Raw genomic sequence first — 22,769 nt, 5'->3', positions numbered from 1 at the left:
AGACATACCGCCCAGCTCTAGAAAACTACATTCGATGCTTGCACCGCAAGGTAACTCTAGGAAACCCGGCTTAAAACAAGAAATTGATCGGTAGAGATTATTTCCCTTGATGCAAGGATTGTCTAGGCACTTCCTGATCGTCGAATAGATGATCCAAGAGTGAGAAAGGTTAGAGAGATGGTAGAGAACTCTAGAAAAGTAGTTTCTAGAAAGATGATACGTTTTTAAAATAATGAAACTCGTTTATAACAAAATTATTTATAATAAAATCGTTTAATATTAAAATAATTGAGTCTCACTATTTTTAGACTACCACCACTTTTAAAATATCATTTTCTGGAGTTTGATAGAGATCTTATATTTATTTTTCTTAAACCACCATGGTCAAGCAGAAAACTAGCAACCAAATTAAAAAAATAGCTAAATTTGATATTTTTAAAAAACTAAAGGATTAGATTGGAAAAACTAATAATTATATGTCTTTTTTGAAAATTCAAATGAAATTAAAAATCAAACTAGAAATTAAACCAAAAAATTATTACTGCAACATTTATACCTAAATTTTTTAGATATTTTGTGCGTTGGCTTGCAGACATGTAAACTAATTATCATGTGAAGAGAACAATTAAAATTAACCCACAATTTTTTACATGGGACAAGATACTTCGATTCACTTTTCATATGCCAAATGTAGGACCAGTCAAGTTATTCCTATCTACTTTTCACATATTAAATGTGAAACCAGTATAAATAAAACGTACCATGGGAGGGACTATAGTTCATATTACTGTACAATCCCTATCATGATGAATTAGTTTGAGTTAAGTTAAAACTTAATCCACATTCCAGTTGAGTTAAATAGTCAAATAAACCAACCCAATAAAGATGTACTGTGTAAAATAATTATTTTTTTTCTTTAGAAAAAAATATAGATAATAATGCGTGAAAACACAATGTGGAATTTTTAAATAACTTAAATTATATACAAATTAAATTGTTTTATTGTTTTCAGTACATATGTTTATTTTGAAAAACTAAATATAAATATATATATTCGAAATTATTATTTTTAGTATAAATGTAAGTTATAAACTTGTTTGTTTAAAATTTCATTTTTTTATAAATATACAACTGAATAATAATCTATTGCTAATTACCGTCCTCAAGTGCAAAAAATGAAAAAAGTTCCTATTTTCGATATCTTAATAACTCAGATGGTACGCCGAAATCAAAATCCCTATGGCTGAGTTGCCTAACTACAAAGCAACGTTGGATTCGTTGATTTCCTAAAGCTTTAGTTTTTTTTCTAATTTGTAGTCGGTGACTCACTCGCTGCGAACCACTTCAAGCCGTCATTTTTCAATCTCCGGTGCATCTTCTATTCTTCAATTCCATTTCTGTTTATGATTCCCTCTGTTTCCGTCTCAAAATCTGTAGGATTCGCCTCCATATACTTTTTATTTTACTTTTTTTTTTGTAAATTTATTACTTAATAATTAATTCCATGTGGAAAACTCAAGTTCATTTCTGATCCCTACTCAAACCGGTTGATCCATGTTAGGGTTTAGCTGGTGAACCCCCTGTATTGCATTCTTTTGACTCGTACTTTTTCTCTGGGAGATTCAGCTAGTTATTATTATATGAAAATGTGATTTTATTCCTCTCTATTACTTCTAAACGACATGTTTACTCTGAATTGTTGTTAAGTGCAAGCGCAAAGAGTTTGAATTAGTTCATCAAAATCGTAAGTGGTGTTGCTCCAGCCTATGCTTGTGTAGTCGTTCAATCATTGGTTATTTTAATTATTTTATGAAAATATTTTTGGTTGCAATTTAAGATTATTTCATTGGGATCAGAATTGTAAAAAAAAATATTGAGAACCGAACAATTACGAGAACCAGAATTTAGGTGAATTGCAATGTTGAAATCGTTTTTTGGCGGCTCCTTAGTTGTTTGTTTGCTTTTTTGTTTTGTGTTATATTTACCTAAAATAACATATCATATATTGCGACTGGCAGGAGAGGTTCAAGGCTCTAACCATTTCTTACTATAGGGCACCAAAAGAAATCATTCTAGGTAAATGAAATTGATTTATGTACATAAGAATTTCAGATAATTTCATTCTTCTACATCAGAGACTTCTGTAGAATTTCTTTATGTACAATGCATATATGTAGTTAATTTTCACAAAGAAACGGCAGTTTGCTTCGTGAAAACTATTTAGTGCCAACTATCAGTATGAATACTTGACAATGTTATGCTTCGATCTTTTCTCTAATGTATGAAATTGGACTGGATGACCTCAAATTCAAACAGAGTCTGTTAGTCAAGGATCTCACCATGCAAACAACATCGTATAGTCATCCTTTAATCTGTTTCTCTTGCAGGTTTATACTTACCTTTTCCCTTGATTTTTATTATATAATTTTCTGTTTTCTAAAATTAATGTATATTGAACGTACAATGGAACAATATGTTGTTGCAGAAACATCAGTGCAAATGGGAAGAATAAATATAAGGTGAAATTCTGTGCACCGTTTCCCTCTCAATGGGATCGGAAATGTGAATTCAATGGGAGACCTCAAATTTATAATTCTCCTGGCCCCATAAAACCAAAAAGATTGTTTGTGCTTCATAACACAGATGACAGCCATCCATCTGCTTCTACGGTAGGTGATGAAATGAACACAAACCATGCTCCAAATGGCTCATCACCAGCATTTCTCAGCAATTGGTCACCTCCAAGGTATCTGTGGAGGGGGTTATCAGTTTTAATCCTGGCAGGGCAGGTGATTGTCAAAACTCTAAAGGGAAAGATTCATTGGAGGAACACTCTTCAACAACTGGAGAGAGTTGGTCCAAGATCAGTTGGGGTGTGTCTTTTAACTTCGGCTTTTGTGGGCATGGCCTTCACAATTCAATTTGTAAGAGAGTTCACAAGGTTAGGATTGAACAGGTCTGTAGGTGGGGTTTTAGCTCTGGCTTTCTCAAGGGAGTTAAGTCCTGTGGTTACAGCAATTGTGGTTGCAGGGCGCATTGGAAGTGCTTTTGCAGCAGAGTTAGGAACTATGCAGGTTTCTGAGCAAACTGATACATTGAGAGTTCTTGGTTCAGACCCTGTTGATTACCTGGTGACACCAAGAGTGATAGCCACTTGTATTGCCCTACCTCTTTTGACCCTATTGTGTTTTACATTAGGGTTGGCATCTAGTGCCATTCTTGCTGATGGTGTTTATGGGGTGAGCATCAACATTATCCTGGATTCAGCTCAGCGGGCTCTCAGATCATGGGATATTATTAGTGCAATGATCAAGTCACAGGTTTTTGGTGCTATCATATCTATTGTGAGTTGTGCGTGGGGAGTTACAACTTTGGGAGGTGCTAAAGGTGTTGGGGAATCAACAACGTCAGCTGTGGTTATTTCTCTAGTAGGCATCTTCATCGCCGATTTTGCTCTTTCTTGTTGTTTCTTCCAAGGAGCAGGAGATCAGCTAAAGAATTGCATTTAGGCAACTAATGTTGTCTCTGCAATTTGGTTTTTCTCTTTTGTACAAAGTGAATGGTATGACTTTTCTATAAAAGGTGTGATAAAATTTTTAGAATTTGAATCAGGTGCATTAGTCTTGTTCTTTTCTAGGTAAGTTATGGTTTGCCAGTATTATTTTTATATATCTTTTCTACAATTGCGTTTCCTTCAAACATGGTAAAGACGTTTGTTTTTCCTTTGAATGTGTATTATTTTAATAATTCTTGTAAGCTACAATGAAATGATAAAGAGGCCATGATGTTATGATGTTATGATCCAGCTGATGTTTGGACATCCAGTGTTGAGCATTTAAATGGGATGGAACAAAATGGAATTAAGTTACCACTCTTTAGATCATTTGATGATGGATTTCAAATGGATCCTTCTTGACTCTGTGATTAGGGCCTTGAATTTCTCACTACTTAAATGTGGAATAGAATTATTTTCATAATTTTAGCATGTTTCTTTCATTTCTTCTTAGCTTTGATTCGTGTAACATTCCGTTCTTAATGAAGTATTTTGCTTCAAGATTAGTGTTGCATGGTATGCTTGAATTGTGTTTACACGGGAATATCATCTTTTGGAGTTGTTTTTGAAATATAATATGCACTATATTATGATTTCAATTCTATGATGTCCTAGAGTTCTTTGTGGAAAATTTAAGTTGAACATATATATTGACAATAATAACAATCACCGGGCCTTCTTGCACTTGGTGAGGTTGGTTCTGTAGATAAAGCAACTTGACTGTGTTCTGTAATTGTGAAGCATAAACTACCCATTGTGCCCAAACCTCTCTCTACCAGCCCTGTCACTGTGCTTGGTTATGATTCTCAGCTATGCAAGGAAATATGCTTAGTCATGAATTCATGATTCCTGATTTGTTTGCCTTTGAACTATGTAATTTATTTTTATTTATAGTTGTGATGAGTTTTCCCTATAATTGTAGGGTATAAAATGTACCAGTGTATAGAAAGAATTGAAATGAGGCAATCAGTGCCTCTGACTTGGAAATATAGGTGAGTCTAAGTAAATCGAAACTTTCATATCTCAATCATCTTATATTTTGTAGCTATTATTACTCAACTAAGCCTGAGAAATCATCTGAGCAATGGTGAAATTTGTGTTCTATTCTTTTCATTGGGGCAATTTTGTGTTAGTAAATCGTGGATTTCATTAATGAATAGTGATAATGACCACTGCATCACCATGGTTTGGTTTTGGAATCAACGGTTTATTTGGATAAAGTTGTTTGACAATAACTGTCAAAATAATGATGACTTAATTAGTAATTTGATTTTTATTTTAAGTTTATGATTCATTTTTATTCTTATATATTTTTTTACGGAGTCCTTATATTTTTTACACAGTCTTTATATTTTTTAAATAGAGTCAATGTGGTCCTTTAGCATTAAAGATGTTATAAAATGTGACCATGTGTAAGTTCAAATTCTATTTTTCCTCTCCAACCCATGCTTTTTTGGCGACACAATCCCACCATCCTGATGACACCCGCCACCACCACCATAGCCGGACGCCCACCACCACCACCGTGACAGCACCCACCACCACCCACCCTCCTCTCCTACCGATGGCATTGTTCTTGAACCCCCTCCTTCCCCATATTTTTCTCTTATCAGTGTCTCTCCTTCCATTGAGACAGACACCTTTGCATTGTTCCTCTGCTTGTTTTGTATCCACTGTAAGAGTGTGCTAGATAATTGCGCGCTCTCTTTATTTGCATTGTTTGTGGCTGTTGACATACAAGTTATTATGTGGTTTTGTAAGTGAAACTCATCAAGGTTTTCTTTCAAGTTGGACTGCCAAGGGATTAAGCTTTTTGGGACATTTCTTTTTCATCTTGTAGTTTCCCTTTTACAAGCACTGAGGAGATTGTGAGGAGAACTTTGACAACCAAAACATGAACTGTATGGTCTAATGAGATAAAGTTTTCACCTTTCATGTTGTGAGGACTCAAATTTGTAGAAATTGGTGAAATTGAGTGGACGGTATTTTCTGTACTTCTATTGGAAATTATTTTCCTGCAACTGGGAAAATATCTATCTATATCTTTCTGAATGCTTCCCTCCATTTGGGACTACAGAACTGTGGAAACTGTTTCATTCTTTTTGCAATTAGGACTGCATATAATTGAGGAAAAGAGAGGAGGTTAATTTAATTTATCTTTTGAGCACAATGAATTTTGTTTCACGATGTAAGTGATTGTGATAATTGAGGGGTCTAGTTCAATTGAAAAGGAAAAAGGTTGATATGGCAGCAAAAGTCCTGCAAATAGTTTTGCAGAAGCAGATAGGATGCATTACTAGGAGGGGAGGAGGGTGGGGGTGGTGGTTGTTGTCACGGTGGTATGATTTGGACTAACAAATTATCCCTATTAACATCATTAGTTTTATTTAATGGAAGAGATTATATTTACTTTATTTAAAAATATAGAATAAAAACAAATCATAGATTTAAAATCAAATTATTAATTACAACAAACAATAATTGAAATTCTTTGAAGAGACATAACAATGCACAAATCATGAACTTTAACTCTTTGTCATGTTTATTATTTTATGAAATCATCCAACAAGTTGTAGCGTCATGAAGAAAAAGAGTTAAATATGATTTTAGTCCTTCAATTATCATGCAATTTTAGATTTAGTCCATCTTTCAAACTTTAGTACACTTTGATCATTGTCCTTAAATAAATTATAATTTGTCGTTCTCCAAAATCAACATTGTTAAAATTAAGCTGAGCTGGCTAACGTCTGGCCACGTCTGATGATTATCTGTAATGGCTAACATTTGCAACGTTTCATGACATGTTTGATGTCATGTGGTCAGTGAGTAATTTAGTTGAAGCAAATTAGGGTTCCTAACTTAGTTAAATTAGGAATTTTTTTACGCGAATGAAGATTAAGGTTTGTAAGTAACTTTTATCTTGAATGTAAATCCAAAATCGCGATTACAATTTGTGAGTTAGTTTTGTTTTGACCAATTTGCTTGAGCGCTTCTTGTGAGTGTAGTGGTTGCTGCATTTGGTGGTTTGAAACTCAATTTTTCTCAACACTGGCTCTAACTCAAAATTGATCACTTCAGCAACTTGGTTTAGTGATTTTAAATGTGTTCAAACTCTGAAATGACTGTTACAAAAAATCACCTTACAACTTTGAATTTTGGTTCAAAAATCATGTTTTACTATACTATTCTGCACTTAGACCAACATGTCATGAATTGAATCTTGCTAGCAGTTTTAAAACATCATTTTAGATTTGTTTAAAGTGTCACACAGAATATAAATGCTACCATTCAAAATCTGCACTTAATTTTCAACTCTTGCAACAGCAAAACGGCTTGAAATTAGTGGTTTGAAACTCAATTTTGCTCAACATTGGCTCTAACTGAAAATTGATTACTCCAGCAACTTTGTTTAGTGATTTTAAATGTGTTCAAACTCTAAAATGACTTAAAATCATATTGTTACAGAAAATCACCTTGCAACTTCCAATTTTGGCTCAAAAATCATGGTTTACTATACTATTCTGCACTTAGATCAATTTTTTGTGCTGTAGTGATTTTTGTGATGTTTATCAGTTTAAACAAGTCTAATTTAATGTCTTAAAATTGTTACAATAATTCAATTGAAGTCAGATTGACCTGTGTGTAAATTAGTATGTTAAAACCCTCATTTTTAGTGATTTTGGGAACTTAAAAAGTGAATTTGAGGTGCAGTTCTTTTTTGAGTAGAAATTGAGTTTAAACAAGTGTATTTTGATGATTTGAAAATGTTCAAATGGTTAGTAAAGTGTCAGAATCACTTGTGCACAAAATCACTTCTAAAAACCAAAAATTGGTGGAGTGACTATTCTGTTTAGTGATTGTGTTGGCTGATTTCAATGGTGTTGTGAAGTCCAATTGGAGCATTCAAGTTGCAGATTTGGTCATTACTTAGAATGTTATATTTGTTTGCATTTCTTAATAAAAGGTGGAGTTGGATGGGACTAAAGCATCAACTTATATCATAAACTTGTAAAGTTCTTCAAACTGTTTGATTTTAAATGACAACAATCATGTTTATACAAATGAGCGTGTTTTGTTTAAAACTCCCTAATTTCTACATTTCAGAAATAGTCTTCCTCTTTTCTTCAATGTAGTTGCCTTCAACAACAACAATCTTTTCCCACAACTACAAATTTTTGATGTTGCTAACCGAGGAGAGGATCCACATGTTTACGACATTCCCAAACCAATGCTCCTTCGCATGCAACCAAATCCTCCACTGTCACCTTTCATTTCACTACAACAATGATTTCAAAAGTAAATAACCTAAATCAACTTAGTTTCCTCTATTCCCACCAAAATCCTATATCCCCAATCCATCCCTCCATTCCCATGAAAAACAAAAATCAACTTACATCCCGAAGAAGACCAAATCCAACCTTTTACTCTTCCGCTTTCTTTCAACCTTAAATGATGATTTCATCTCTTTGCCCAATTGCATACAGAACACACTTTGGATCTCACATATCACATTGGGTTCAAGTTAATAAACCCTTATTCTTAGTTTCTATTGAAAAACAACAACGTGACACAATGTTACCATGAAACATGTTATCAGAAGTGGCCAAACATTAACCAACTCAGCCTAATTTTAACGACGTTGATTTTGGAGGACGAAAAATTATAGTTTTCTTAAGGACAAGGATCAAAGTGTACCAAAGTTTGAAAGAATGATTAAATCTAAAATCGCATGATAGTTGAGGAACTAAAAACATATTTAACAAAAATAATAATAATAAAAGATGTTATGAAATCCAATACTGGTAATCTCCATAAAAGTCTATTCTGACAATCTCCATGAAATCCAATTCTATTTGTAACATAAGAAATGGTAAAGTCTTGAGCAATACAAATTTCAAAATCTTCTTACAATCCTTACAAGAGAACCATAATTCTAGAAATATTAATTGGAAAGGTCAAACTGATCGTGAAGTAGTTAGCAATTAAACGGGTTAAACTTAATTCCACCCACTCAACTCTTCAAAATCCGTAAGAATTGTCCATGTTTAGGTTGTTTGATCGCTAATTCATAAACAAATTACCCATCCACCTTCTTTTTTAACTTGCTATTAGATTAAACATCAATCTCTTAAGAAATACTTACTATATAGGAGACAAATGCGAGTGTGAAATCCATCATTAATGATAATAAAATTAAACAAAGTCCATCTCATCCACAGTATCATAATCCCTCATAAAATACTAAACTCTTAAGAAATGCTTACTAATTACCCATTTGTTTTTATTTTCCGAAATCTAAACGACTAACTCTGCCTAAAAAGAACGGTACGCGTTTTACCTAATGATGTGCCAGCGCAACTAAATTGCAAACAAGCCGGCACTCAATACATCTGTTAAATATTTTATTATGAAATATATATATATATATATATATATATATGCATAAAAAAGTAGCATGGTAACATGGATACCCTAACTACCCCGACACTATTTAGGGTAAATCAAAACACGTCATACTTTAGTTGGTAAAAATGGTATTATCCTGGAAAAATATAAAAATAAACGAGAAATTGAGTTTTTTCACATAAATTTAAATTATATAATAAAGTTATGTTGAAAAAAATAGGTTAAAATAATTAATATAGTAAAAAATGAAAAGAAAATTATTATAAGTAGTTCCTCAATGCGTGGGACCCGCTTTTTCTTTTTCAGTTCTGGTATTTCCTTCAATTCTACTTTTCCTTTTCTTAGCCTCTCAGTTTCAACCTTTGACCCCTTTCATTGCAATCAATTGAATAATCAATCACAAATCACTTTCCTCTCCCATTATACCCACCAATTCCCTTTTCATTTTTTTTTTCAAATGGGTCCCACCGTCTATCAGCTCTATTGGGCCATGTTATTGGTCATCTTTTGTTCATATCATTCCAAGTTAGCATATTTCTGTCATCCGTCGTTCTGGGTTTGAATTGCATTAATTAATTAACTGGTTTGTTTAATTGCTGATTATTTTCTATCATTACGTAATTTCCCAACACTTGTTTCTTTTTTATCACTTTGCTTATAGCTGAGTTGAGCTTCGTCAAATTTTAAGTGTTGTTTTCTGCTTTTTTGCTTCCATTTGCATGCATATGCTCTTTCCTCTAGAATCTGGATATCTGTTTTCTTCTTTCTTACATCATTCCCCTGCTTAGCTTTTGTCTCTTACCTTAAATAATTTTTCAATGGTGTCAATATTTTATCCGTGTTATCTTTATTGGTAAGGAAAAGAAGAAGAATTAAAAATAGTTTCACTCTGCTTTTTTTCCCTCTTGTTTGGGGGTGTTAAGGAATATATCTTCAATAAGCATTGCGTATTGACTTTAGCAATGTTTTTTGTTCTTGGCATCATGTGTTGTTTGCCCCTTTGTTAGGTACTATGACAGGCAAATATCTCTAGAATGTTTTGGAACATCTCATTTGTTTTCTAATTTTTGTTCTGTTTTAGGTTCATCGTTTCGAGTGAGCAGCATAACTGCCCAGAGTAGCAGTGGTATTATTATTTTGTGAAGATGGTACTGGGAATAAGAACAAAGAGTAGAAAAACTGTCTCAGTCCAAGTTCACTACGTAATCCATGTTCAGGAGATCAAGCCTTGGCCCCCTTCACAATCACTGAGATCTGTGCAAACGGTATTACTGCAGTGGGAAAATGGTGATAAAACTTCTGGGTCTCTAGCATCCACCACTGCTGGCATTGAAAACATCGAATTTAATGAATCTTTCAGGCTTTCAGTTGTTATGTGGAGAGAAGCATCCAAGAAAAGCAAACACCGTGAAAGTTTTCAGAAGAACTACTTAGAGTTTAACTTGTATGACAAGACAACAAAGAGCCAACTATTGGGATCAGCCTCAATAAACTTTGCAGATTTTGGAATTATTAAGGAAACTAAAGCCTTACGCATTCTATTGAACTGCAAGAAGAGCTCCAAGCATTCTTCACAGCCATTTCTTTATGTTAGTATTCAGCCATTGGATACAGAATGTTCTAGCTCATCACCAAGCAGCAGCTATTCAAAAGGGTTGTCACTAGACAAGGAAGGAAGTGAATCGGTGACACAGTCATTGAAAGATGACGATGATGTTGAAATTGCCTCTTTTACTGATGATGACGACAATGATGACTTCCCTTCAAATACCTCCCAAACTAATAGATCTTCTTCCAAGACTACTGAAGGTTTGTCCCTCTAAATGAAAAAGTACTGAAGTTTTTTTCTCGTCTAATTGTGCTTAATGCAAAAATATCAAACGTCACCCCTTTTTCCGAAGGGATTTGTTTACATAGTATGGATATTATCAAGACATTGTTATGATTTGGCAATAATTAACCTCATTCCTGCTTAGACCTTATTGAGTGGATTTTTCCTAGCAAAAGATCGCTATGATGCTTAACCATTTGTTCTGGTATTAATAGATTGTATTCCTCTTTACTTTCGGTATGCCCATATACATTAATCACATACATCACATCGTTATTGTGTTTAATTGTTAATTGGTATGCATACATGCATTAGTATGCAGTGTGCTACTGCAATTCATGTTGTTTTGATCTTACTATATTCAGGATATGAGATGACATTATTAAACTAATTTTGCTGGCTCATGACACATTTTGTATATCAATTACCTCTATGATTTTTAACTGTTAATTTATTTCTGCATACGGTGATCAAGCATTTGAACTCTAAATGTATTGACATGTGATGTTAAGCAGATAGATATAGGGTCTTTTTCGATAAAATAATAAGGAAAAACTAAATATACTCTCTTTTATAGATAAAATATATGGCTAAGTTAATTTTTGAATGATCTATCATATTAGCTTCTTTAAAAGCTTATTTTAAACATATGCGTTAGTTAATTTTAGTTTATAGAAAACCTTATTTTATTTCTGTTTCCTGTTAGTGTTCTTGAAGAAGTTCATTGAAACATACCTATAGTGAAAGAAGTAGATAGAACCATACTGATGTATTACTGGTGACGCAATTTTACTATTGATTATCTGATCTCCAGACCAATAATAATCTATATAGCTACACAATTGTCTAGTTCTGCCATATTAACAGCCTGTTGCCATTTGATATCAGGCGGTATCAAAATCAGGGAAGGAGGAGCAGAAGGCTCTCATGGAAATTTTGTTCTATCCGCAGAAAGTTCTACTTCTAGCTTAGTTGGAAACACAAGGAGTGAAGCGCCCACACAGTTCAATGGCATCAAATCTCCCCCTTCATCTACAATTCTTGGATCAGACATGGGAAATGCTGCCTATGGCCGCCCTTCATTGCCTAAAATTTCTGTGGAAACTGTCAAACTTTCTGATCCAATTTGTGAAATTCAAGAAAATATTCAACAATCTTCTGCTTCATGCATTTCACCGAGTATACAAACAAACTTTGAAAGGCCTTTCAATTCTCAAGTAACTCAAGAGAACAGTGTGATTAAAGAAGATGACACAAGAGATCAGAGACTTAATAAAGAAGCTGTTGAGAAAGTTATCAGTATTTCAGATGTTGGGGTTATGGAGGCCAAAGAAAAAATGGAGGAGCAAAGAAAAGAACAAAAACAGTTTATGGAGAGGAATGAACTTTTAAATAAGTTCCGCAATGATGATTCTACCAAGCAAGAAAATTTCAGTAGTATTACTCTTTCAAATGAGGAACCACATAGGAAAGGACAAAAACAGCTTGCTGAGAAGAATGAACCTCTAGAAAATGAGCTCAATAATTTTTCCAATGATGATTCTACAAAGAAAGAGAATTTGATTAGCACTACTCTTCTAAACGAGAAACCAGATGGGAAAGCACAAAGACAGTTTACTGAGAAGAACGAGCCTTCAGAAAATGAGCTCGGTAATTTTTCCAATGATGATTCTATGAAGAAAGGAAATTTAAATAATACTACTCTTCCAATCGAGAAACCAAATGGAAAAGAACAAAGACAGATTACCGAGAGGAATGAACCTTTAGAAAATGAGCTCAACAATTTTCCCCATGATGATGATGCTATGAAGAAAGGGAATTTAAATAGTACTACTCTTCTAAACGAGAAACCACGTGGGAAAGGACAAAGACAGTTTACTGAAAGGAATGAACCTTTAGATGATAAGCCCAATATTTTTTCCGAAGAGGATTCCACGTACAAATGGAATTTGAATGGTACTACTGCTCTAAACGAGAAACCACCAGGGAAAGGGCAAAGAAAATTTACTGAGAAGAATGAAACTTCACAAAATGAGATCAATAATTTTTCTAATGATGATTCTACGAAGAAAGGAAATTTGATTAGCACTACTCTTCTAAACGAGAAATCGCATGGGAAAGGACAAAACCAGTCTACTGAGAAGAATGAGCCTTTAAAAAATGAGCTCAATAACTTTTCCAATGATGATTCTACGGAGAAAGGGAATTTGATTAACACTACTCTTCTAAACGAGAAACCACATGGGAAAGGACAAAATCAGTCTAGTGAGGAGAACGAGACTTCAGAAAATGAGCTCAATAATTTTTCCAATGATGATTCTATGAAGAAAGGGAATTTAAGTAGTGATACTCTTCTAAACGAGAAACCACATAAGAAAGGACAAAGACAGTTTATTGAGAGGAATGAACGTTTAGAAAATGAGCTCAATAAGTTTTCCAATGATGATTCTATGAAGAAAGGGAATTTTAGTAGTACTACGCTTCTAAACGAGAAACCACAGGGGACAGGACAAAAACAGTTTAATGAGAGGAATGAACCTTTAGAAAACGGGCTCAATAAGTTTTCCAATGATGATTCTACGAAGAAAGGGAATTTAAGTAATACTACTCTTCTAAAGGAGAAACCACTTGGGAAAGGGCAAAGACAGTTTACTAAGAGGAATGAACCTTTAGAAAATGAGCTCAATAATGTTTCCAATGATGATTCTATGAAGAAAGGAAATTTAAAAAGTATTACTCACAAGAAACCACATGGAAAAGGACAAAGACAGTTTACTGAAAGGAATGAACCTTTAGAAAATGAGCTCAATAAGGTTTCCAATGATGATTCTATGAAGAAAGGGAATTTAAGTAGTACCACTCTTCTAAACGAGAAACCACATGGGAAAGGCCAAAGACAATTTACTGAGAGTAATGAACCTTTAGAAAATGAGCTCAATAATGTTTCCATTGATGATTCTATGAAGAAAGAGAATTTGAATAGTACTACTCTTCTAAACGAGAAACCACATGGGAAAGGACAAAGACAGTTTCCTGTGAGGAATGAACTTTCAGAAAATGAGCTCGATAAGTTTTCCAATGATGATTCTACTAAGAAAGGGAATTTGAGCGGTACTTCTCTTCTAAACGAGAAACCAGATGGGATAGGACAAAGACAGTTTACTGAGAGGAATGAACCTTTAGAAAATGAGCTCAATAATGTTTCTGTTGATGATTCTTTGAAGGAAGAGAATTTGAATAGTACTACTCTTCTAAACGAGAAACCACATGGGAGAGGACAAAGACCGTTTACTGTGAGGAATGAACTTTTAGAAAATGAGCTCAATAAGCCTTGTAATGATGATTCTACCAAGAAAGTGAATTCAAGTAGTACTACTTTTCTAAACGAGGAACCACATGGGAAGGGACAAAAACAGCTTACTGAGAAGAATGAACCTTTAGAAAATGAACTCAATAATTTTTCCGATGATTATTCTATGAAGAAGGGGAATTTGAATAGTATTGCTCTTCTAAGTGAGAAACAACTTGGCGAAGGACAAAAACAGTTCACTGAGAGTAATGAGCCTTTAGAAAATGAGCTCAATAATTTTTCCAATGATGATTCATTGATGGAAAGGAATTTAAGTAGTACTACTCTCCTAAATGAGGAACCACATGGGAAGGGACAAAAACAGCTTACTGAGAAGAATGAACCTTTAGAAAATGAGCTCAACAATTTTTCCAATGATGATTCTATGAATTTGAATAGTACTGCTCTTCTAAACGAGAAGCCACATGGGAAAGGACAAAGACAGTTTACTGAGAGGAATGAACTTTTAGAAAATGAGCTCAATAAGTTCTACAATGATGATTCTATCAAGAAAGGGAATTTATGTAGTACTACTCTTCTAAATGAGGAACCACGTGGGAAAGGACAAAAACAACTTATTGAGAAGAATGAACCTTTAGAAAATAAGCTCAATAATTTTTCCGATGATGATTCTTTGAAGAAAGGGAATTTAGGTAGTACTATTCTAAACGAGAAACCACATGAAAAAGGACAAAGACAGTTCATTGAGAGGAATGAACCTTTAGAAAATGAGCTCAATACTTTTTCCAATGATGATTCCGCGAAGAAAGGGAGTCTAAATAGTATTATTCTTCTAAACAAGAAACCACATGAACACCCAAGATTGATGAGTGACAAAATCGGAGATGGGGAAAATGTAGAAATTCCTCTACAATCTGCTGAGAATTATGAGCAAATCAGCAATCAGACCCTTAATCAGGCAGAGGAAATTAATACTTTGAATGATTTTCCTGTTTATACCGCATGCCATGAAGACATTAATACAAGTGGCAAGTTTCTTAGCAATAAAACTGAATTGAAGGCTGAAGTTGAAAGGCTACGAGAAGAGCTGAGGGAAGCTGCTGCTCTCGAAGTTTCAATGTACTCAGTTATTGCTGAACATGGTAGCTCGTCAAACAAGGTCCATGCACCTGCTCGGCGCCTTTCTAGATTCTATTTCCACGCTTGTAGAGTTGGGTCTCCTGCTACAATAGCTAGTGCAGCCCAGAGTGCTGTCTCGGGATTTGTTTTGGTTTCTAAAGCATGTGGAAATGACGTTCCAAGGTATACAAAACTTGATTTCGTTATTTTCTTAATTATGCTGAAATAACATACAATGTTCAGGAATAACTGAAGATCTTGTTTTATGATTCTAAAGTACAGAAATTTTGTTGGAAAAAGCTGAGCCTAAGACTACTTGCATAGTGAGAATGCCCAATTTTTATTTTTATTTTTTTTGTCAATTGAAGTGTGAATAAATTTAGGAGAAAGTTGGGGAAGCTACATTTGAGGAGATTATTGAGACTTATCTAAGGTGCCTTGGTCTTGTGAGGGTAAGACCAACAGAGGTTCCAATAAGGAACATGTACTAAATGAACTAAATTAAAATTGTTGGAAGAGAAAAAAATATATGGAAGAGTTGCTGAAAATTGTGTATATGAACTCCCCCAATAGAATTCATTTTATTTAAAAACAGATAATGCCTATAAATAATATTCTAATAAAACATTCCTATCATTATAAAGATTCTAATTAAACAAAGAAACAAATCAAAATATAAAAATAAATAAAAAATTACAAGGGATATTTATTGTATTTCTAAGATAATATCTTGAGATATTTCTTATATTTCTAACTCTCTCAAACTGAAGCTTGCTTAGCTTTAGTTCGTTGAGAAAACAATTCACATATCCTCAAATTAAAACTTAAAAACATAAAACATTGAGCTCCACCTAAGACAATAGTTGGAAAAGAAACTCAAGATGTTGGAGAAGTTGGAAAGAAGAATTGCTTAGTCAGATAGCTGGAATTATGATCTGCCCGGTAAACAATTCATGGCAAGAAAAGCAAGTCCTTCTCATGACTAAATTTGGAAGCTTCAAACTAATATTATTGGAGACCAAAAATGTTAAACTTTAAACTAAGTTTGATAATAATTTTTGGGATAGAAACAAGGTCAGTGCATATATAGGTGAAGGCAGGGCCAGATTAGCTTTTAGGACATATGAGGTCAATGCATATGGGACAACTGAGACCAGTGTATCTTGGACAAAGTTGAGACCTCTGCATCTGGCAACCAAGCCCGTGTATTTGGGATAAAACCGAGCCTAGTGCGTTTGGGACAAATGCATTTGCAAGGTTGCAAGCATTGATCTATGATGCTAAATAGAATTTTTTTGGGTGAAGTGAAAATATGGCTTTTTCTTAAATGCAATGGCATTGTTTGATTAATGTAGCCAACTCCAACTAATGGGGTAAGGCTTATCTAATGAAGTTTGGTTTATTTAACATCAGTTTTAAAAAAGATATGTGGATACTTATTACAATCATTTATTAGATATTATTTCTTAGCTTACTGTTTCTTATCCATGAATAGGTTGACATTTTGGTTCTCAAATATATTATTGCTGAGAGCAATTGTGAGCAAAGAAGTTGAAAATATACACTTTGGTGATGGTTCATGCATCAACAGTGAATGTGATGCAGTTGGCAACACTCTTCGTAAAGAAAATGGCAACATAGAAAAACAATTTCATAGCTGGGAGAATCCAAAAACATTTTTAATTGCATTAGAAAAGGTTGAAGCGTGGATATTCTCTCGAATTGTTGAGTCTGTCTGGTGGCAGGTTGAATCCAAACCATTCATCTTCTCCTTCTATTTCTTCTTATTTTGCTTCTTATCTCCACTCTTAACTTTGATTTTAAACTAAAATCCCTCTTACATTTTCCTGATATTTTTTTATGTTTGCTGTCCCCAGACTCTTACACCATACATGCAATCTGGAGTTGCAAAAAGCACTAATTCTAAGAAAGCAGATGAAAGAAGAACCCGTGTGGGTGATCAAGATCAAGGAAATTTTTCTATTTATTTATGGAAAAGAGCTTTCAAGGATGCATGTGAAAGGCTTTGTCCTCTTCGGACTGGTTTTCATGAGTGTGGCTGCTTGGCTGTGATAGCTAGATTGGTACAATTTAAAGTTGATATTTCTATATGCAATGTATTGAATGCTGGATTTCAGGATATTCATTTTTTTTATACATATGTATGGGTGTAGATGTATATGTAGCTTATATAATATGACAAAACATATAGCTGGGTGTCTTTTTCACTACCTTATCTGGAAATGTTGGAAGTAGTGGTAAGGGGGTATTTATCTATTTAAAGTAACTGTTAGATATATTATATCTTTTATCTTTATCTTTTATCTTTTAGTTAGTTTGTTATTATTTCTTATTTTTATTTTGGGCTTAACCCATATTTCTTCTATTATAAATAGAGAACCCTATGTGTATTTAACACAAGAGAGATTAATCCCATATATAGTTTTTCACTATATTCAACATGGTATCTAGAGCTTAAGGTTCTTTTTTGAAGAAAAAGTTTCTCGTGCCTCTGCCACTACATCCACCGCTGCCGGTGGCGGCGCCATCTACTGCCGCCGGCGGTGCCATCGTCTACCGCTATCACTACCGGAGTTCTAGTTTCGACTGATGATCACATTGTTTTCATCGTCTTGGTCAGGCGACTACCATGCCTTTAACGACGCCTTCATCGGAGTTCCTTTTAAAGTTATGGATTTGCTCCCTTTTTCGTTGTGCATTGTGGCATGTTTGGTAGTTGTTTAGAGCATCGAGGTTGCTCTTTTTTCTTTTTCAGGTGTCTTGATTGGAGAATTTTGGATTTTTTATGGTTTCTCTCTCTTATTCATCCATGGCTTCTTCCGCTGGTGTCTCTTCTGACATCATTTTTTTGTCATCATTGTGTTTGACCCATCTATATATGCTTTTTTCCCATGGAAAAGATGGTTCTTGTTAGTTTATTTATAGCCATGGTGGCTCTTCAACAATTACATCTTTATCCACTGGTAGCATTCTTCAACGGTGATTTGCAAGAAGAGATTTACATGGAGCAACCTCCCAGATTTGTTGCTCAGGGGGAGTCTTTTGGGTTGGTATTTTGTCTTCTATGTCGTCTTGCAAATCATTAGCAATTTGGTGTCACTCGAGTGTAGAAGTAGATATTTTCACTAAGTCTTTATGGATTATATTAGTAACAAGCTTTTGTACATACAATTTGTATGCACAGCTTGAGGGGGAGTGTTAAATATATTATATCTTTTATCTTTTAGTTAGTTTGTTATTATTTCTTATTTGTATTTTGGGCTTAACCCATATTTCTTCTATTATAAATAGAGAACCCTATGTGTATTTAACACAAGAGAGATTAATCCCATATATAGTTTTTCACTATATTCAACAGTAACAAAATCATTTGTTCTTTTAATTCTCTTAATTTTTAGAACCCCAAGGGTGGTGTTGTTAATGTTCTTGTGAAGGTGCTAGTATACATAAATTAAAAGCTAAAACAAACATGATCCTAAGCTTCTGCCTGATTTGGTTCCAGACTTGGACTAGTTTCTTATTGTTAGTTACGTAGGGGATGGGTAGAAATCATTTTTGGGCCAACACCTGATCCTAAGATCTGGTTGATTTGGTTCCTGACTTGGAAAGGACCCTCCTCTTTCACCATGTGGCCATGACTGCAATCATCACCATGGCCTTTCTTCATAATAAATTGATTTGTATGTCAGAAAAGAATGTTAGTTAGCTAAGATTTCATAGTTGTTGGCTAATTTCCTATAAATAAAGATATTTAAGACAGGCTGGAATAGAAGTGCTGTGCATAGTCTCTGTGATCTCTCCGTCACTGTACTCTTTCTCTCTATCCCATTCTTCTCCCCCTTTACCCTCTCTGTCCTTTTTGTTTCTTTCTCTTTCCCACCTAAATTCTATGTCGGATGAAAACCATTTTGTGCTGCTTTTGGGTTGATTTGATTCTTGACAGTTTGGAAACATTGGCCTCTTCCATCTGTTCATTCATTGTTATTTACTTCTTGTTAATACTTTTTGTTTGTAGAATTATTTATATCGGTTGTTTATTGTTGAATAGTTCCCGGTTGTATGGATGTACATGTTATTGTTTTCTCTGAATGGTAATATTGTGTCTATTGATTCCTATCTTGAGAATGCAAGAAATAAAATAAAAGGCTGCCTGATTGAAATAGGACTGTTTTTGTGGTTGTAGGTGATGGAGCAATTGGTTAGTAGACTTGATTTCGCTATGTTCAATGCTATTCTTCGGGAATCCGCTGAGGAGATGCCCATGGATCCTGTATCTGACCCCATTAGTGATTCTAAGGTTCTTCCAATTCCAGCTGGGAAATCAGGTTTTGCGGCTGGTGCACAACTGAAGAATGCTGTGAGTTATGAAACTTTTTTGTCCTATGCCTTCTTTCTTTCAAAAGACACTTAGTTGATCATAATCTTTATATATTTTTCATCTGTAAGGCTTGCTTCCTCTGTAACACAGCAATGTGCTTTACTGAGACTTTGAGAAAGTTTACTCGCTGATAAAAGATGTTAAGTATTTTATGATGTTTTAGTACAAGTATTTAGAAAACAGATATAATCCTATTAGTTGTTGAATCTTAATAAACAAATGCTGCTGTAACATACAGTGGATATTAGAGACAAACTCTAAAGTTTTTACTTCTTTTAGGTCAGAAATTTTCCTCCAATACACGCAGTTCACCACAAGAAATAAATTTGATGTTCCCTGTATATTTTCAATTCATCAACCCCTTTAAAGACTTCTAAAAATTCAAAGATTTTGAATTTTGAATTTGGATGCTTTAGTAATTAGAATTATGAAATTTCTTTTTCCTGGCAGCCCCTCATCTTAAAACATGTCTTCTCAATTTTAATGTATACATTGTACTTGTAAATTTGTTGCATGATGGCCCTAAATTGAATAAATTCTATTATTTGTAAAATCAGTGATGCAAGCACATGCTGAGTAATGAAATGCTAATAAAAAAAACACGAATGTAGCAGAAATAAGCATGCTGAGGTGGATGAGTGCATACAAGAAAAGAAAGAGTAGGAGAGAATGTATCTAATGAGAAAGTTGATGGAAACTGGCTTAGTTTTGAATATAATGCTTCAGTTAGGAAAGTGTATCAAATGGAAGTAAGTTAGTCCAATCAAAAGAGTGGAGAAAGACCTAAGAAAACTTGAGAAACCATTTAGAAATACCCTCCTGTAAATGGTTCTACTGAAAAACTGGTTCTTGATAGAGCCCAATATCCATATAGCCAACCTTAATAAAATAAGTTTTGTTGCAATTCTATGAAGGATATGTGATGTTTGTTCCCTCGGATAACTTTTTATTATCTGTACTCAGATTGGTGACTGGTCAAGATGGCTTTCAGATTTATTTAGCATTGATGATAGTGAATCTTGCGAAGTTACCAATGAAAACGATGAACCCAAATGTGAATCATCCTTCAAACCTTTCCTTCTCCTCAATGCCTTAAGCGATTTGATGATGCTTCCCTTGGACATGCTTGCAGATGGGTCTACGAGAAAAGAGGTTGGATCAAACTTCTTTATTGTTGATTGGTCTTTCTTCTTTCATTGTTAATGCTTTGCGAAACTAATTATAAACGTATCATGCAAACAATTCTGCAGGTTTGCCCTAGATTTGGTATTTCATTGATTAAACGAGTTGTCAACAATTTTGTTCCTGATGAATTCTCCCCAGGCCCTATCCCGGATGCTGTTTTCGATGCCCTGAACAGTGAGGTTGGTTTATTTTTAGCATGCTTGGTGAAAATAACAAGCAATAAGTATGGTGTAGGAATGGATTATTGAAATTTCAACATTCTAATTTCCATGTCTTTTTGTTTTATTGGATTTTGTTATTTTAGGATATTGAGGATGATGTAGGAGCTATTACAAGCTTGCCATGTTCTGCTGGTCCCACGTTCTATGCACCACTTCCAGCTTCTTCAATTCTAGGCATGCTACAAGAAGCGGGAACCAAAACTTCACTAAGACGTGGGTCATTTGCTCTCAAAAAATTATATACCAGTGATGATGAACTTGATGAGTTGGATTCACCACTTTCTGCACTTGGCATGGATGAACCATCGACTGCACTAATTAAGGGAGGCCGTAAGGTTGTACGATATGAGCTCTTGCGGGAAGCGTGGAAGAGTAGTGAATAGTCAATGATGACTCTGTGTTCCTATCAATGTTTGTTTCCTTGTATATAATACACATTTTTCATTTAGCCCAGAATATTGTCCCTTTGTTTTTAAAATAAAAGTATTGTCCTTGTAATCTTATACTTTTTTACCCTTAAAAGTTGCAAGAAAGTTACAGTCATTTTCATATAGATGTTTTCTTCCAGGACATCCTCCTATGAGAAGTTCTTACCTGGTCTGGGATAGTAAAATATTACTCCAGTTTGATGGATACAGATATGAAATCTGATTCCTCCAAATTGACGAATGTATTTTAGAGGACTTTAGAGTTTCATTGCCGAACTTACAAATTGTGTAAATACAAGCAAAACTGTACTTATAAATTTTTAAATCAATGGATATAATGAAGAAATAGGTAGAAGAAGATCGAGTTGATATGCAAGTGTAACTACTGCGTTTAGGGAATATAAATAAGGTAAAATTAGGGTTTGAGAAATAAATTAAAAATTTATGATAAAAGTAAAAAAGTTTTAACTTTTAATTTAAAGATAGTTTTAAAAATAAAAGATTTGAGGAGGTGAAGGAATATGGCGTGGTGGTTTAAAAATAAAAGAATTTGAAAAGATGGTTTAGAAATATAAGAATTTGAAAAGGTGAAGGGTGCATGGTGTTGGAGGGAGGAAGGCTCATCTAAATTTGAACTCTCTTATAAACCATCAACAAGGCTTGGGTGCTTCTTCCTACACTTCCCTGTTTTTCTTTCTGTACTCCCATAAAATATTATATCTCTATTCTACCCTTCAATTAAATTATATTAAAAATCATAATTCCACCCTTCAATTAAATCACAGCATCGCGCCTCCCCATTACCTCCTCACCATTCTTCATCTCCTTCTTCCGTTACCATTATCCTTCTTTCAGAACGTCTTCTTCCAGACTATCGAGCCAGCAAGGCGATCAACCAACGCGCCGTTGATGAACGTGGCACTTCCTACGACTGAGGGTCTTTCCAACGCCGTCCTCGGAAGCTGCGGCCGCCTCATGGAGCGGGTTCCGGTCATCACTGTTTCTCTCTGTTGTTATTGTGGGGATTAGGATTTTCAATTGGGTTATAATAATTTTCTTACAAGAGTATTTGAAGGTGTTGGGATGAATGGCGTGAAAGAGATTGAAGAGTATTTTTTTCACATTCGTTTTTCAGAAAAAAAAAAATATATATAAAAACAATCCTATTTAACTTATATTTTTAATTAGAAAAATAAAAATAAAGGTTATAAAAGAACAAGACAAGAATAGTAAGTAAGCTCTAGTGGTGCATATAAAAAAATTTCGGAAAAGATATTTTTAGATTCAGAAATATATTTTTAAATATTTATTTTGAAT

The 22,769-nt window shown here is 34.2% G+C and overlaps 2 protein-coding genes across 8 annotated transcripts; both read left to right on the top strand.

The window, feature by feature from the left end:
• The first annotated feature begins 1,168 nt into the window (after positions 1-1,168).
• Positions 1,169-3,608, top strand: LOC108326628 (protein TRIGALACTOSYLDIACYLGLYCEROL 1, chloroplastic). 2 transcript variants are annotated; one of them, XM_017560229.2, is made up of 4 exons: positions 1,169-1,369; positions 2,019-2,076; positions 2,317-2,387; positions 2,486-3,608. In XM_017560229.2, exons 3-4 carry the CDS (start codon positions 2,341-2,343, stop codon positions 3,507-3,509), a joined length of 1,071 nt encoding a protein of 356 aa, XP_017415718.1. In that variant the 5' UTR covers positions 1,169-1,369; positions 2,019-2,076; positions 2,317-2,340; the 3' UTR covers positions 3,510-3,608. The 2 variants fall into 2 exon arrangements, with proteins under 2 accessions (XP_017415718.1, XP_017415720.1); XM_017560231.2 differs by having other exon boundaries at positions 1,169-1,433.
• A 5,710-nt stretch (positions 3,609-9,318) lies between these two features.
• LOC108326001 (uncharacterized) lies at positions 9,319-21,577 on the top strand. 6 transcript variants are annotated; one of them, XM_017559199.2, is made up of 9 exons: positions 9,331-9,484; positions 10,041-10,768; positions 11,679-15,402; positions 16,715-16,964; positions 17,097-17,303; positions 19,424-19,597; positions 20,582-20,770; positions 20,869-20,982; positions 21,108-21,577. In XM_017559199.2, exons 2-9 carry the CDS (start codon positions 10,105-10,107, stop codon positions 21,405-21,407), a joined length of 5,622 nt encoding a protein of 1,873 aa, XP_017414688.1. In that variant the 5' UTR covers positions 9,331-9,484; positions 10,041-10,104; the 3' UTR covers positions 21,408-21,577. The 6 variants fall into 6 exon arrangements, with proteins under 6 accessions (XP_052731058.1, XP_017414688.1, XP_017414686.1 ...); XM_017559197.2 differs by having other exon boundaries at positions 9,331-9,542; XM_017559198.2 differs by having other exon boundaries at positions 9,331-9,576.
• Positions 21,578-22,769: the final 1,192 nt, after the last annotated feature.

This window comes from Vigna angularis, chromosome 3 (assembly GCF_016808095.1).
Source record: "Vigna angularis cultivar LongXiaoDou No.4 chromosome 3, ASM1680809v1, whole genome shotgun sequence".
NCBI classification, from domain to species: domain Eukaryota; kingdom Viridiplantae; phylum Streptophyta; class Magnoliopsida; order Fabales; family Fabaceae; genus Vigna; species Vigna angularis.
The sequence above is the reverse complement of the archived record's forward strand: the minus strand, read 5'-3'. Positions and strand labels throughout refer to the sequence as shown.